At 41.2% G+C, this 17,720-nt stretch overlaps 1 protein-coding gene across 1 annotated transcript in view; it reads right to left on the bottom strand.

Annotated features, from left to right (window-relative positions):
- LOC132575534 (desmocollin-2-like) overlaps positions 1–17,510 on the bottom strand; it is a 48,133-nt gene extending 30,623 nt beyond the window's left edge. The window contains exons 1-5 of the mRNA XM_060244346.1: positions 17,189–17,510; positions 7,545–7,629; positions 6,974–7,176; positions 2,139–2,264; positions 842–997 (exon numbers count right to left, since the gene is read on the bottom strand). Coding sequence (XP_060100329.1) covers positions 842–997; positions 2,139–2,264; positions 6,974–7,176; positions 7,545–7,629; positions 17,189–17,269 — 651 coding nt within the window. The 5' untranslated portion in view covers positions 17,270–17,510. The remainder of the gene's footprint in view (positions 1–841; positions 998–2,138; positions 2,265–6,973; positions 7,177–7,544; positions 7,630–17,188) is intronic.
- Between the last annotated feature and the right edge of the window lie 210 nt (positions 17,511–17,720).

Genomic DNA, 17,720 nt, shown 5'->3' with positions numbered 1-17,720 from the left:
GTTATTTATTTAGAATGGGAAAGTCTCTTGGCTCCACCCTCAAAGTTCCCAGATATTTCCTGAGTTAGACTTGGCAACCCTATGCCAGGAACTGCTCCACTTCCCAGTTTTAGCTGCCCTCCTCCTTCTCCAGCACTGAGGGTCTCATGCCTGTCTCTCATAAAGGCCAATACACAAAATAGCAGTGGGTCAGAGGAATCTTTTTGCCAAATGTTATATGTGTATGAGTGATGAAGTTTACCCAAAGAACTCACAATAATCAAGTGGTACTGGTAAGTTCATCTCTTTTACTGAACCAAGAGAATAAGAAATAGAAACCAAGAGAGGGTAAGGTTTAAATGAACAAGTACATCACATTTTCATTTTCTTTCCTCTTGACTTTTAGTTTTTGTTCAGTTCCTGTTTTGTTTATGTCCTCTAGCTATATACATAACAAGTGAAGGAACTGCAGAATGGGCTGAAATTCCAGCTGTCTTTTCTAAGCTTTCTATGCTACTTCTGCATTTTCAGCATAAAATGAAGAACCAGTCTAGCACTCTTTTATGGCAGTTTCATGTTATCAGATAAGTATCACACAAACCATTCATTTGTTACAGCTGTTCGTTCACCTTTAATGCCTTGCCTCAGAGGATATAGTTGCTGCTTTTAACAAAACCAATACAAGGGTGCTGAACTTGTTCATCTGATCCTCACATTGAAGAGAAAGTAATAGTGGCAATAGGCATATTTGAAGGTTGTTTATCTCTTTCTGGAATATGTATATACAGAGGAGTAAAAGAAATACCACAAGCCAATTTAATTTTGCATTATTTGTTAATAAACAGAAGGTTGATGTCAATACCTTAAATTCTGGGTATATTTCTCGGTCTATTGGACAAGTGACAAAGAGATTTCCAGTATCTCTCTCAATATAAAAGTAATTCAGAGGTGGCTGGTCAACACCAGGACCACTTATGGAATACCTGATGTTATATTTCAAGGCTGTGTCAGAAACTAACTGTGAAGACAAAAAAAAGAATATATAAAACTTAACATTCTTACTATGCCCTTATTCAAATGGTGTTAGGAATCTCAAGATGCAGAATGGATGTATTTGCAGATAAACTGAAAGATCATCTCCCCAACTAGCTCTAAAAGTGTTCCCTATGGTAGTGACTTCATACAAGTTCCTGCTATGCCTATAAATGTGCTTAACATACTAGTACATCCAGTCACATGGATCATCTCCATACCAGTGCTACACGTTCCCGATGACCACTAGCATTACAATGGAAACTGTATGCCATTGGCTTGTCTGCAGTGTAAATAACTGACATTATTGCAACCTTGTGTGGTTCTCCACTCCACCCCTTGGGTATGTTCTTCAGTAACCATGGGGCTGTAATATTTAAATAGATCTATGTAGGGGATAGGAACTCAGGAATCCAGTGGGACCTGACTTAGGCTTCAAGCTTGTTACTGTGAAATGGTCTATTTATGACATTTCAGAAATACAACAGAAATCTTTCTTTTATGGCTCATGAAATTACATGGATGCATTAGAATCAGAATGGTGGGGGGAGGGATGTGCTACAAATGCATCCAGAGAAATCATGGTTGAGCCCTGATTGGCATCTCCAACTACAACAATGTTTACACCCTCAACAGCCAGACTCATCAATACCAAAGATGCCACAGCCTCCACAGAACTCACAGGACATTTCAGTCCTAAAGATACTTTGTTTGTCAAAAGTCCAGTTGATTTTCATGATATTTCACTTTTCAAGTCATAGATAATTTATTTTGTGGAGAGTTTTTCACTCTCTCACTTTTCTTAATGAATATCTGCACAGTAACATGCAATGGATATTTAGCAAATTCCATCTGCATACAAAAGGAATTTTCACTCACACAAGTAGAGACCAAACTCTGCAAACTCTCCCTGCCAACTGCAGCTCCTCCCCCAATGCCATTCAAGGGGCTCCCTGACTTTTGGCAGCAGTTTCTTAAGGGCTGCACTGAACTGAAGCAGGAAGGAAAGCAGGAATATAACACAAGCACAGCTCCACTTCTGCTTCTCTGCATCAAAACCCAACATTTTATGCGTTAGATATGAAAATGATTTCAACTGTAAAGTGAATGGGTATAGTAAAATATACCTGCTGAATTTGCATTGGAAAAGGTCCCAATGAGTTTTCCATTATAGTAGTTGGGACTGGAGCCCATCTGCGTTTGCTCCGTCTAAGAGCAGTCCTTCTTACATGTCCTGCCTTAGTTCCTGAGGTCTAGAATAGAGGAAGAGATAACTAAACATATTACAACAATCATACATACTTAACTGTTAATAACATGCCTATTGACCAATCCCTCTGTGTACTATTATTTTTCCACAAACCTTTACTGAAAACTGTACTCAAAACCATGTTCATAGTTTAATCCTGTTATTTGTTTATAGCTTCATTGAGACTACTGAAGGCTTCTGTCATGTGACATCATCGTAATATTTTCTGACTTTCACCATGACCATTAAATTTTGTTCTGCCTTCCATACTGGATTGCTATTGCTGGAAACATTAATCCAAATAATCTAAACAGTCTTTATTTCATAGAATCATAGAGTTGGAAGAGATCCCCCACAATGTAGGAAATTCACAAATACCTCCCCCTAAATTCACAGGATCTTCATTGCTGTCAGATGGCCATCTAGCCTTTGTGTAAAAATCTCCAAGAAAGGAGAGCCCACCACCTCCCAAGGAAGCCTGTTCCACTGAAGAACTGATCTGTCAGGAAGTTCTTCTTAATGTTTAGATGGGAACTCTTCTGATTTAATTTCATCCCCGCACCATCCTCTATATGACAGCCCTTCAAATACTTGAAGATGGTGATCATATCACCTTTCAGCTGCCTCCTTTCCAGGCTAAACATACTCAGCTCCTTCAACCTTTCTTCATAGGATTTGGTCTCCAGACCCCTCACCATCTTCATCGCCCTCCTCTGGATCCGTTCCAGCTTATCTATATCCTTCTTAAAATGTGGTGCCCAAAACTGAACACACCACTCCATGTAAGTTCTTACCAGAGCAGAGTAAAGCAATACCGTCACTTCATGTGATCTGGACATATACTTCTGTTAATACAGCCCAAAATTGCATTTGCCTTTTTAGCCACCAATTCATACTGTTGACTCATGTTCAGCAAATGGTCCAGTAAGACCCCTAGATCCTTTTCGCACATACTACTGCTGTGACAAGTCTGCCCTATCCTATAACTATGCATTGGATTTTCCTACCTAAATGTAGAACTTTACATTTATCCCTATTAAAATTCATTTTATTGGTTTCAGCCCAGTTTCCCAACCTGTCATAATCATCCTGTGTCCTGTTTCTGTGTTCTACTGTATTTGTAACCCCTCCCAATTTAGAATCATCTGCAAATTTAATAAGCATTCCTTCTATGCCTTCATCCAATCATTTATTAAGATGTTGAACAAAACAGGCCCCAGGACAGATCCTTGAGGCACTCCACTTATCACTCCACTTATCATTTACCACAATAGGATGAGGAACCATTCACAAGCACTCTTTGGGTGTGATCTCTCAACCAGTTACAGATCCACCTATCCATAAAAGGATCCAAACCACATTTTACTAACTTGTCAACAAGGACAGTATGTGGAACCTTATCAAAAACCTTACTGAAATCAAGAAAACTATGTCCACAGCATTCCCTGATCTAACAAGGTAGTAACTTTCTCCAAAAAAAGAGAGAGATAAGGTTAGTCTGAATGACTTGTTCTTGAGAAACCCATGCTGGCTCTCAGTAATCATAGCCATCCTTTCTAAACAGGACTGACTGTTTATTTGTTCTAAAACTTTTCCAGATATAGATGTCATGCTGACAGGTCGGTAGTTACTCGAATCCTCCTTTCTCCCCTTCTTAAAGATGGGGACAACATTTGCCTGCCCCCAATCTCACCTGTCCGCCAAGAATTCTCAAAAATAATGGCTAGAGGCTCAGAAATTATATCTACAAATTCTTTTAATACCCTTGGATGTAGTTCATCTGCCCCCAAGGACTTAGGTTCATTTAAAGAAAATAGGTGTTTTAATACTACCGCTATGCTGATCCTAGACTGCAACTCCCTACCCTCATTATATGTTCTGTTTTCGCCATGTTGAACATTGTTTCCCTCAGAAGAGAAGAATGAGGAAAAGTAGGAATTGAGAAGTTCTGCCCTCTCTTCATCACTTGTTACAATTTCACTTTCCTGTCCCTGCAATGGGCCTATCATGCCCTTGATCTGTTGCTTACTTCAAACTACTTTATTTCATGACAATTAATTTGGAAAAGTCGTTTAACAATGTTCTTGTTTGTTTGTAACAAGGATCAACCTAGTTTATTGTTACTGTTATTTATTTTATTTTGTAGATTTATAGTCCGCCCTTTCCCATAATGGGCTCAGGGCGGATCACAACCTGGTAAAACAATTAAAACCAACAATGCAACAATTAAACATTTAAAACAATTAAACCATTAAATCAAAATTAATGTTAGGTTGGTGTTTCCCCTCCTTCTCTTGGATGCAGAGCAGAAATTAAAGGCACTTTTGTTTTAATTAATCTTTAATCTAACCATAATTTCTTGTTACAGTCAAATTCAGGCATTTTAATGACGTTTCTTTTCTACAAACCAGAATTCTATACCAAGATTAATCTGTGCACCCCAATTTATTAAAGAAGCTACATTTAGAAGTCATGGGAAATTGCATTAGATCAAAACACTAATAAACCAGGTTGAAGGAAGTGTACAAGCCAAAGAATAAAACCAGGATCATTCTCAGCACAAAGAAACTGGCATACACCTGAATCTGGCCATCATAGGAATCTGGCCATCATAGTGCTAAAACTTTTGCACAATAAACAACAACAACCTTTAATGGCATACAACAGCATCACAGTCAGGCAAAGAAAAACCTTTGTACTCAGAGCAGAGACTAACCATGAGCTGCGGAGGGGTGGGGGGAGTGCAGCAAGCACATGCTGCATTGTGGAAACTGAGCCTCGGCGTTATTGATTACAGATTCCTCCAGGCTTAGCATTGCATAGGTGTGGAATGACAGTGTGACAGTACCCTGATAGTGTGACAGCTGAAGAGAACCCCAAACACATCTTGGGGGAGCAGGGAGGAAATTGAGAAAAGAGAATCAGTTTAAGATGAGAAGCAGTAGAGACTATGGTTTCCACCCATTATCTGAATCTTAGGGGTGTGGTTGACACCAACTTTTGAGTTCTGTGCAGGCCTTGAATTCAGCTGGAGCTCACAGGAGTGCAGCTTCTGAACCTTTCTGAGGGTTTCCCCTCCTCCTCCCCACCTACCTTGTCCATTGAATAGTAGGTGCAGCTGCAGAACAATCTCTAGATTAGGAGAGTGGGCAGCCAGGCAACCACCAGGAGTTTTGACACACCTCCAGCAGCCTTCATTAACCCCTGGAGAAGCCCGCACCACCCTTTCTCTACTTCTTATGTGATTTTGGACAGCAGGTGGTTTGCTGGCCTTTTGACTGGGGGGGTGGCTAGCCAAGGAGAGTTCCAGGTGAGCGAGGCTTGCTTGATCCAGTCAGCCCAAGCAGGCTTTGCTAGTCCAGGGCTCTCCTTTCTTGCGTTGGGTTGCTTTGGGCTAGTGGGGGGCGGCATGTGCTAATGAGTTATGCTAATGAGCTCCACCACCTATTTTTCTACAAAGCGACCCCTGGTTCTGTATATTGGTGCCACATGATCTCAAAAAGAATTATGTTCCCAAATCTGATATCTTCAGATCTCAGAAGCTAAGCAGGGCTGGCTCTGGTCAGTATTTGGACGGGAGATCACTAAGGAAGACCAGAGTCACTACTCAGAGGCAGGCAATGGACAGTCACACATGCACAGCTTATTGCTGATTTTCACTGAAGTTGAGTCATGTAGTTTTAATTTAAATGCGGTGTGTGTGTGTTCCACACTTTTCTTTTTCTCTGATTTTTCTCCTCGGAATTGATTAGCATAGCTCCATTACAAGTGCATTACAGAGATAAATGTCCAAAAAGCTGCAGGCTTCCCATGATAGTTTCCTGTTCACTTTACATCTCTACTCAATTTCATTCCCCACTGATCATTTCCCCGCCACCAGCTGCCGCTGCACAGAAGTACACACAGAACTGAAATAATTTTTTCTTGCACTGGAGGTGCTCCCGTTTGCCTTCTCCATGATACCCCAACCAAACCAATAGCAGCCAGGGGACATAGCCACTTGAACAACTCTTTACTTTTTTCCTCTGTCATATGATGGTTTTTAAAATTCAGCTGAGACTAGCAAAAAGACACCAATTGCAGGAATTTGATTAGTGTTTTATCATTAGTCTCAGATTGCCAAATAAAAAAAAATATAAAATGAGTAAAAAATCAAAAAAATCATCCATGTGCAAGAGATTTAAGTCCCATGTCTACAGTGCTACAAATGGTTGGAAGGGTGGAATGAGTTTGCAGTGGGTGGTGAGGTTGGCGTCAAGGAGGAGGGAAGTTTAGGAGAGAAAACGCCAACATTTCTGTTATGGTCTTTGGTTTGCTTCAATGTGGATAGTGAATTTACTGGATAGTGAATTTACTTGAAAAGAGAACTGAGTGCCTGGCCCACGTCTACCCCCCCCCACTTCTATATATCCAAGATGATTCAAAGGAAAGAAGCCTTTCCTCAAGTCTACCCTGGCTACCCCCCCCCTCACCAGCCCAGTGCCAGGTTGCCAGCCCAAGGGGTGAATCCATGGTGGAAGTTCAGCCACTCCCTCCCACAGGCAAGAGTCCACCCAGCTGCCCCTCATTTTCTTAACCCACCCTTCCTGTGCAGGGCACAACAGGTTCCCCCATTCATGGTGGAGAACTGAAATTCTAAAAATAATAATAATTCTGCCTGCTGAGGAATACGATTAACAAACAAAATGACTGTTTTAATTGAAGTGTATCTACCTTTTTTGGATAGGTTAGCAAACTAACGAGTATCTTCTTTTGTTCATGTTCATTACTGGCTTTAAGGAATATGGTGATGGTGTTTTCATGAGAAGACAAGGAAATAGCATTTGTTGTATACAATGAACCATCTTCTAAAACTGTAAAGTTGGGGTTGTTTGAGTGGATAAATTCTGCATGCTTAAGACAGTTTTTCACCTTGACTGAAAGAAAAATAAAGACCAGTTGAAATGAGAAAAAAGCATTATAAGATGCTTAAAATGTCTAATCAATGAACGACATGGGGAACAGACAGAGGAGTCCCAGCACCAGTTGTGATGTCATAAACTGCCCAAGCAGTCTTGGGCTAAACAATCTGAGTGTAAAGAGCCTTAATTCAAATTTCAATTTCTGTTTACAAAACTAGTTAGATTTTAATTTCATATAAATGTTGCCTAGATTCTATGGATTTTCACATGTACGATTGACTGGTAAGTTTTAGAGCTGCTGATAGAAACAAACATTTAAAGCATAATAATACACAAAAATATCTTCATAATTGTAAAATCAAAGAATTTTTGGACTTTCTCACCTCTGCCAACCAATACTCCAGCTTCTAGTTCAGGAGGGACATTGAAAGTCTCTTTCTTGCAAGCATCAGAGAATAAATTCAATACCTTTAAAAAAGTTCAAAAACTTAAAATCATCCATTTTAACTGCAAAAGAACAAAATCCTTCTAACACAAATCTTGTTTTGATGCACTTGTAATGGGAAATGTTGGCAGACATAACCATATTTGGGCCACAAAGGAAATCAGCATCAGTTCTTGCAATGGGATTACAAGTGATCCTGTATTTCTCTTTACAGAAAATCCTTTTGCTGATCCAGACTTAGGACAATTAATAACTTGTAAAAAGTGTAATACAAAGTCTATCACATTTTTATCTTAAACTTACTCCATGGACTTCTGATAATGTACATGGTTCTTCCCTACTGCATTTTAGCCTCTAGTAAGTTAGGCTAAGAGAGACTGATTGGCCCAAAGCCACCCAGTGAGTGTTATGTCTGAGTGGGGACTTGAATTACAAGAACATACATGAAGGGTGTGTTCAGACGCTCCTTTAGTTCTGACATAGGCACAGTTCCCATTTGGATTTCCGGAGCATGTTCAGACTTCCAAATCTGTTACTTGGCAGCAACTCATAGTCATTCCGACTTGCCCTGGATTGATCTCGCCACAATTTGACCCCAGAGAAAGTCGGGTCCTTCCTGCTTGGTGCAGCATACAGTTGGGTTATTTCCGTTTGAACGGCTCATCCGCGATGCAGCCGGTTCGCACTTCCATCAAACTGTGACCATTTCTGGCACCATTATTAACTGACGAATTCATGCGTGCGCATGACCACATAACCATTTAGCAGAGTTTTGCATTTTTCCTGTCAATATGGGCTAAACGGGAGCAGAATCTTTCATTTTTAGAGGAACTGAAATATAATATCTCCATTATGTGGGATCTCCATATGCCAACATCAAGTCCCACTTTTCCCTGAAAGTAGTTCTCTGCTGATCGGCAGTTTGAATGCGTCTTGCTAGACTTCTCTCCCCCTCCCCTCACGAGGATCCCTTCCCACAACAGCTGTTTTTCAACTTAACAAAATGCATTGCAACTACCTCAGGCTTCCCCCCCCCCCCCCCAAAACACATGCACTGGAAATGCACTCTATTCCTAAAGTTTAATGGCATCCTTCAGCTCGCCCTGTAATAAAAGAGCATCATCCAGATTCGACTCTCTTTTTAAAAAAGTTTTGGAAAGGGCTGCTTTTCTTTCTTTGAAAGTGATCCATCATCAACAATAACTCTAATAATGGGAGGAGGAGAAGGGTTGCAGGAGGTGTGGAAAGCAAGAAAGCCTTCCCTGGTGCTCGGGGTTCGAACCCAAGTCCTTTTCTCTTGCCATCCATCTACAAATGTCTTGAGTTCTAGAGCAACCATATTGACAAAGAGATTGCAACCCCCCGCAGGAGGTGTGTGGTGTGTGTATGTGTGCGCGCGTGTTGGAAGGGGGAGAGAAAAAAGGAATTCAGGAATGTGCTTTTAGCTGAGGGTGCAACGTGCAATCCAACTAATGGTTCCTAGGGAAGGAGGCAGTCAGGATCTCTTCATCTCAGCTACAGATTTTGCTGTAATTTGTTATTTCAAGCAGATGCCCACAGGAAGAAGTGGCACAGGTCTGCGATGTCTGAGCATTCAAATACGGGACCAGTGCGGGACCGCTCTCTTTCGGGAGTAGTTGTCTGATCGGAAATGTGCCAATTCAAAATTGGGTGGTTCAAACTGGAGCGTGATGCATCCGCTTTTAGTGTAACGTCTGACCGCACCCGAAAATGCCCTATACTGAGTCAGACCACTGAACTATGGTAGAGGTTTTTCACATCACCATATAACTGCTCCTTTTACTGGAGATTCTGGAGCGTGAATCTTGGACCTTACACATGTAAAGCTGATATTCTACTGCTGATCCACAGACCCACCCAACTACATTACAGTGGCTGCCCAAAGTGAAACTTTGATTGACTTCAGAATCAATTTCATGAATTATATTTCATGAATAATAAAATTGACTTACTTGATATAATAAGAGCATTGGACTAGGAGGTAAAGGTGCAAACACCAGTCATTTCCAACTCTGGGGTGACATCGCATCACAGCATTTTCACGGTAGACTTTTTACAGGGTGGTTTGCCATTGCCTTCCCCAGTCATCTGCACTTTACCCCCAGCAAGCTGGGTACTCATTTTACTGACCTTGGAAGGATGGAAGGCTGAGTCAACCTTGTGTCGGTTACCTGAATCCAGCTTCTGCCAGGACTGAACTCAGGTCATGAGCAGAGCTTAGACTGCAGTACTGCAGCTTACCACTCTGCACCATGGGGCAATTGGAATGGGAGACTCAGGTTCAAATTTTTGAAGCTTCTTGGAGGACCTCCCCCCCCCCCCCCCAATTATTAAAGCTTCTTGGGTGACCTTTGGCTGGTCACACACTCTCAGCCTAACCTACCTTACAGGATTGTTGTGAGAATAAAATGGAGGAGAATGATGTAAGCTGCTTTGTGTCCCCATTGTGGAGAAAGGGATGGTGTAAATGTAGTAGATACAGGACTGTTTCCTGGAAAAAGAGGTGCTGGAACTCTCAAAAGATAAATGAAGGAGAAACACATGGGTGGCCCTCATTAACGTTTAAACATGGTTTGATAATTTTGTTTCCATGAAGAGGTTCTGGACCTCCCTTCTGCCGTGTTCCCCCAGAAAAAAAGCCCTGAGTAGATAAATACATAAAATAACAAACGTACTACTATTGTAATCATCATCCACTTTTCTCACTGATATGCAAGGTGGATTACAAAATACACAAAGCAATTCAATCAGATTGCAAAGAATAAACAATGCAGTAGGACTAGGATTTCAGAACTGGCAAACAACACAAACAAAAACCTGCCTCAAGCAACAAGAACTGCCTGAGGCATGATACGTTTGAATGAAATTGTTTATTATAGTCATAGGCCAGCACAAAAATGCACACAGTAACAGAAATATTTACATAACTGACACATAGATAATATAAAAATAGCAAATATAATTCATGAAATTAACACAGAACTACAGTAGACTCTAACAGCTACAAAAAAATCTGGCAATTGTATTTATAATCCAAGGTTCATGGTCCAAGAGGAGAAGGGAAGTATACTAGCCTGCTAGGGTTGTTGTTTTTTGCGAATATGAATAATAAAATCATATCTGCAATCACCCTAGAAAGGGATATGTAGTAAAACATGCTCAACGGTTTCAGAGCAGGTTAAGAGCTTGGGGCTGCTCATGGACCCTGCCTTCAATTAATCATTCAGTGTTGTTGTTATGATCCTAGATCAACTGGCAACAATGTAGTCAACAAAGCCAACAACATAAAATAAAAATACATAGCCTCAGTATCTCACTTCCATTTTGCATACATATTTTAAAAGATTTAACCAAGTGGGGCCCTGCTTTGCTCTTTGAAAAGATGATTGGTGGGTGGTCAGGAATATCTTCTATCAACTACATTTGGTTTGCCAATTCTTATAACCTAAAGTAAATCCATTTGGCCATGCTGAGCCATGCTTCTGCAACCTCAGATTGATTGCTGCAAGGCACTCTGCATGGGGCTGACACAGAGAACCCAGAAACCACAACTGGTTTAGAATGCACAAGCCCAAATATTGTCAGGGGCTAACTGCAGGGAACATATGTTGCCCATTTTGAAACAGTCAGTCTGTTTTTAAATTCAATTCAAGGTGCTGGTTATGACCTTTAAAGCCCTTTGGGCCCACAACCCACATATCTGAAGGACTGTCGCCTTCCATATATCCCAGTGCACCAACTAAGGTCTTCATGTAGCCATCTATTATCTACCCCACCACTTTTCTATCATAGTTTCAGCTCTATGGAATAGCCACCCTGAAGAGGCGAAGGGAGCCCCCCGTTCAGAAGGTCTGCAAGTCTTGTTTTTTTGTGAGGTTTTTCAATAGGATTTAAATTGCTGGCATTTTGGGGTGGGGGAGAGAGGTTTGGGGATTGTTATTTTATTTTGATTGCAAATAGAATTGTTTTTAAATTATTGTTGTAAATTGTCTGGAGGGAGGGAGGGGGAGGGAGGGAGAGAAAGAAAGAAAGAAAGAAAGAAAGAAAGAAAGAAAGAAAGAAAGAAAGAAAGAAAGAAAGAAAGAAAGAAAGAAAGAAAGAAAGAAAGAAAGAAAGAAAGAAAGTCTTCCTCATTTGCACATGACCATATACATTCCTGATATCATACACCATCATATCTCCCTTCTAAAAGTACAGAGGGAAAATAATAAAGAAACTGAGTCACAAAGTAGAAGGCACTTTAGTGAAAAAGGAGGTGATGTACAATAAATGTATTGATAGATTTCAAAAGTAGTATTTCAAAATAACAGGTTAGGTTGATAGTTTGAAAAACAAATGGTTTGGAGGTTTACTCAGTCTTCCATCTTTCCAAGGTTGGTAAACTGAGTACCCAGCTTGCTGGGGGTAAAGTGTAGATGACTGAGGAAGGCAATGGCAAACCACCCCATAAAAAGTCTGCAGTGAAAACGTCGTGATGTGACGTCACCCCAGAGTTGGAAATGACTGGTGCTTGCACCTTTACCTTTATGTGATCCAAAGTTTCCTCTGTCTATGTGAATTTCTGAAATCTTCTCTGTGTTTTAACTGCCCCAACATTTATGGCTGTTTTAAGTGACATTTTTTTAAAATGTCATTTAGCTAAACTGATGAAATTAACCTCTGAAATAAAATACAGTTGAAATCAGATATATATATATAAATTTATCCTTTTGTGATGTAAGCTACATTGGAAAGACCACAGCTTCACAGTAACTCCACAATTTCTTAATGTTTCTGAACTTTCCATTATATAGGTTTTTAGGGATACCTTTCTGTTGCTGCAACCTGAGGATATGGACAGAATACTTAGACTTCCACGACCCACCTCCTGCTTCTAGCAAATAAAATCTGCAGAGACTTGGTAGATTTTAAAGTCATTTTAGAGTCACCAGTGACACTTTCTTTTTAAAAGGCAGTGATGAGAATGTCTGGGGAAGGGGACTGAATAGTTATATTTGAAGCAATACCAACAAGGGTCAATTTTACCATTTATAAGCAGTGGATTTTCAGCTCCAACTATGGCTGATTTCTCAACTGACTTCCATACTAACCAAAGTGCAGAAACTGCCTTGGTCACCCTGATAGATTATTTATATCTGGCCAGTAATGTGGGGAGTTCAAGCTTGTTGGTTCTTCTTGGCCTGTTGGCTCTAATGGCTTCTAACATCACCAATCACAACATCCTTGTGGGTTGCCTAATAGGAATGGATATTGGTTAAGCACTGAGGAAATTCATTCTTAAGAGACATGTTGCAGAAGCAGCGCTAAGGAATTTCTGTCTTCCATTTTAGCCTATTAAGTTTCTCGAGGTTCTGTTTTGTCTCCTGTGTTATTTAACATCAACATTCTGGGAGAAAATACCTGCAAATCTGGAGTGGGTCTCTCAAGACTTCCATTTCCAAGCCATCACTGATTACCTGGGTGGTGGAATCTTCAGCAATGGTTTAACATTAAAATGTACACACTTTCTCCCTCACACCACTGCCCATTACTTGTGCATCAGTCCTGCAGAGCCATCTCTGTTCATGTGATCAGTAGCTTCTTTAGGGAAGCACAAAGAGTTGGGGCATTGGAATTTTCTCTGCCCTGGGGATGGCTGTGTCTGTAGGCAGAGGAAGGATGAAAGTGGCGGAGGGGGGCCTGAAACTTAATCCAGACAAAATGGAACTGTTGCGAACAGGGTTAAAAGTTGATATGAAAATTGTGAAAAATGCATTTTTTTTCCTTTGGAGATTTGAAATGAGCAAAATCTTCACTCTAAGTTTTAAAAGTCTCTCTCTCTCTCTCTCTCTCTCTCTCTCTCTCTCTCTCTCTCTCTCTCTCTCTCTCTCTCTCTCTCTCTCTCTAAGCAGAGGGCAGGCAGGGAAGACGAAGTCAGTGGATGACTTTCCAGGCTCACCTCAGCTACCTCTAAAGACAATAGACGAGTCCAGTCCCCCTCCCCGCAGCAGGAAAAGCTTCTCTGACTGGCCTGATCTGGTCAGTGGTGAGGAAAAAGGAGCTGATAAAACTAAGAGGATGTTCTCTCTGCTGCTGTGCTAAAAACATGCTTGCGGACATTTTCTTTTTAATAAATGCTTTCTAACTTGGGTTGCCAGGTTCAACTCAGGAAATATCTGTGGACTTTGGGGGTGGAGCCAGGAGCAACTCCTAAGGGAATTATGGTCATCACATTTAAAGGGACCACATTTGTTTTAAATGCCTTCCTTCCATTGGAAATAATGGGAGCACCTTTTGGTGGGGGGCTCATAGAATTGGACTCCTTGGTCCAATCTTTTTGAAACTTAGGTGTTTTTTTTTTAAGGAGAGGCACGAGTCGCTATGATGAAAATTTGGTGCCTCTACCTCAACAAACATTCCCCCCAGAGCTACAGATATCCACGGATTGATTCTCCATTATATCCTATGAGTACTAGTCTCCAAAAGGTATAATGGACTACTCAGCGGGCATTTCCCTCTCCCCTCCCCACTAGTTTCTGATAACCCTGAAGCAGAGGAGGTCAATACTATTTATAACTTTTGATGTTGGTAGTGGTTCTTTGTACCACATAGACCTCCAGTATGTTGGAGATGCTATTTTAAAAGGCTCACCAGGGGGAAGGCACTCAGTTGGCAAGTGGCTATTCCTCCAGAGGTGCACAAGGCAGTAAACTCACCATGATGACCAGGCACTGGGCAACAGGAGAGACGGGGTAAGGTCTCAGACCTTGGAATGGAAGCTGGGACACTTGATCCTCCCAGCAGGCAATTTCTACAAAGGTCATGTGGTGGTGGCAGTATGCCAGAGGGAGAGAAAAGCCTCTCCAGGTGTTAGAAAAACCTTGGAGGGCATAGTGGAATAGGACCTGCGGAGCAGAGCAGACCCATTCTGCCACAGATGTACAGCCCATTTTGCAGCTTGGCACTACTGGATTCCTCTCTGCCCCTCGGAAAACAGAAGATGGAGGTGGCTAGACCTGCTTTTTACCAGTTTAAGCTGCTTTGCCAACTACAGTCTTTCCTGAAGAAAACAGACCTGGGCACTGATGGGAATGCCAACCTCCAGGTGGGACCCAAGAATCTCCCAGAATTACAGAGAAAATGGATGTTTTAGAGGGAGGACTCTATGGCATTGTACTCCACCAAGGTCCCTGTTCTCCCCAGGCTCCATCCCCAAATCTCCTGTTGTTTCCCAACCTAGATCTGGTAACTCTAACCCCCATCCCCTGCCTGGGGGGACTTGGAAACCCTAGTCATCTATGCCTTGGTAATATCCAGACTGGATCACATTCACTTTGAAGACACCCTGGGAGCTTCAGCTGATTGGAAGGGCACAATTTTCGCTGGAGCTCACCAATATATATATATCCATATATATTCATATATATATATGAATGACCAGGGGTCATTTTGTAGAAAAATAGGTGGTGGAGCTCATCCAGGGATTGTTATGCAGCTGCACATACTATTCAATGGACAAGGAGGTGGAACTCTCAGAAGGAGGAGGTGGAACTCTCAGAAAGGTTCAGGAGCTGTGCTCCTGTGAGCTCCCACTGAATCTGAGGCCTGTATATGACACTGATATTGTATCAGTTACACTGGTCACCACTTTGTTTCTGTGACTAGTACTAAGTGCTTTGATCTTCAAAGCCAAAATGGCTTAAGGACCACCTCTACCCATAAACACCTGTCCTCTGCTCTGAGGTCATCTGAAGGGACACTGATGTGGGAGTCATGTTATCTCAATTATATTTGTTGGTGACCCTTGTGAAGCCTTCTCATGGATGGCTCTAGAATATCTTTCCAGGAAATTCCCCTGAAGTTCTGTTTAGCCTTCTCATTGCAGGCTTTCCAGCATCAACTAAATCCATTCTTATTCTGGAAGACCTTTGAACAGTAATTTTAGCCTTAATTTTAGTCCTTGTTCTAAATTGTTTTAAAACTCCTGTTATGTGTTTTATGATTGTGTGAGGTGCTCTGGGCTAAATTGCGTGTAAAGCTATTATAGAAATGGTTCAGATATGTAAATACAAAATGACCATTCACATAATTTTTGCAACAGACAAAAAATGTCAAAACATCTTTTACTTCAGGGCTATTTTTCTGGAAAAAGAGGTGCTGGAATTCTCAACAAAGAAATGAAAGAGCAATTCATGGGTACCGCTCATGAACTTTTAAACATTTTTTAGATATGTTGTCGAAGTCTTTCATGGCCGGAGTTCATTAGTTGTAGATTTTCCGGGCTGTATGACCGTGGTCTTGGCACTGTGAGACCTGACTGGCATCCTCAGAGGTATAATCCAGAAAACTGGAGTTCTCTCTGGGTCAAATCTTCTTCTCACTTTGACCCAGAGAAAACTCCAGTTTTTTGGGTTATACCTCTGAGGATACCATTCACAGTTGCTGGTGAAACGTCAAGTCTCACAATGCCAAGACCATGGCCATACAGCTCAGAAAATCTACAACAACTTTTTTTGATAATTTTGTTTCCATGAAGAGGTTCTGGAACTCTGTTCCACTGTGTTCCCCCAGAAAAATAAGTCCTGCTTTTCATCACCACTGAGGTGTGGAAGGAGTATTCCAGTGCTGTAGACCTCAGCTAAAAAGCCAGGCTTTCTCTCTGGTACACTAACCATGCAGAGATGCTATAGAAGTATATTCAAACAAGCAAGCACCACTCCTACATTCTGCAGTGGTCCTAAACAAATGGTACCACTCCCCTTCCTAATCACTTGATCTGGACTAAGTAAAAAAGATGGTAAGGTTTCCCAGGCAGTCCCTTACTGTAGTGATACCAACTGCAATTTGTGCTCCCATACGTCTTGTGATATAATCAGATTTTCTGTATTTCTTCTTTGATTTTCACCATCTCCTCTATATGCTTCATGGGAACACTAAGGGGATGCAGTCTCAAATGCTCCTGATTTGAGCATGAGTATGTTTATTTTTCTTTCCCCTCCCCCTTATCTGATGCTCAATGGTTGATGCCTCCTCAAGAGCAATGAGCACACTCAAGTCTCACTGGACTGTTGTGAGGGTAGGAAATACTTTTAACATTTTGTAAACTCATAATTTCCTGCACTCCTGTGCAGAAAAGAAATCTCCCAGGCATTTAAATACTTGGGCCATGTGGTTGGCATTGTTTTGCTGCTATATTCATAGATATGCGACCACCACATTTGCTATTAGGAGTGTTTATAGTTTCAATTTATGATGTAAATCATTCTAGCAAAACAGATCCTTTCTTTAGAATGTATATTCTTTTAAATATTTCAAACTGTTGCACCCTACTTCCACAAGATAACACCGGCTAAACATCATCAATTGTTACTAGTAACAATTGTCCATAAAGTAGGAATTGAACAAAAGCAAAGAGTTTACTCAAAGAATCAAATATCAGTTCATTTATTCAGAGGTAGTAACACAAACCATACTTCTTGTTCTATATGTCATTGATTTGCTAACATTTTTTATACAAAGAAGGCCAAACCCTCCCCTCTATTTGACACAAAGAAGAAAGAAAATATAAATCACTTTACTCACCAGTAGACTGAAGAGAAGGTGCAACCAGATTGTTCTAGCCAAGGTCCTACCTCTGCATCTTGCTGCAGCTGAGAGTACCATTTCCAGTCCTCCTGGTAAATTCAAATGGTTGGTGGAATGGCAGGATTACTGATTAATCACAGTCCCCAGGGGAGTGAGGGTGAAACGACCAAGTGATGTCCAGGGCAGCTCAGCTGTAGCTGTGCAGTGGTTCAGAAAGTGAATACAACTTTCTTCCCTTTCTCTTTTTTGATCCTTCAAACTTTGACAGTCTAAAGTAAAGGAACTGGTTGTTAATTCAGCTCTCTTAGTAAAGTTGATAGGGCTTGTCTCCTAGGAAAGACTTGTGGAACGTGCTTAGTTTCATTTCAGAGTTCTGAAGTGCTGGGGGGGGAAGAAGAAACTGGATGGATTGGGCCCCAGGCTTGCCTTTCCCTGCTGTTTCTATTTGCGTAACAAGGAGATATTTTTTAGCAGGGTCTAGTTTCATAGATTCCCACTAAACTGAGTCTCAGAAAGTTGGGGGGATAGG

This window comes from Heteronotia binoei, chromosome 7 (assembly GCF_032191835.1).
Source record: "Heteronotia binoei isolate CCM8104 ecotype False Entrance Well chromosome 7, APGP_CSIRO_Hbin_v1, whole genome shotgun sequence".
NCBI classification, from domain to species: Eukaryota; Metazoa; Chordata; class Lepidosauria; order Squamata; family Gekkonidae; genus Heteronotia; species Heteronotia binoei.
Note: the sequence above shows the minus strand (reverse complement) of the source record. Positions and strands in the feature narration are given on the sequence as shown.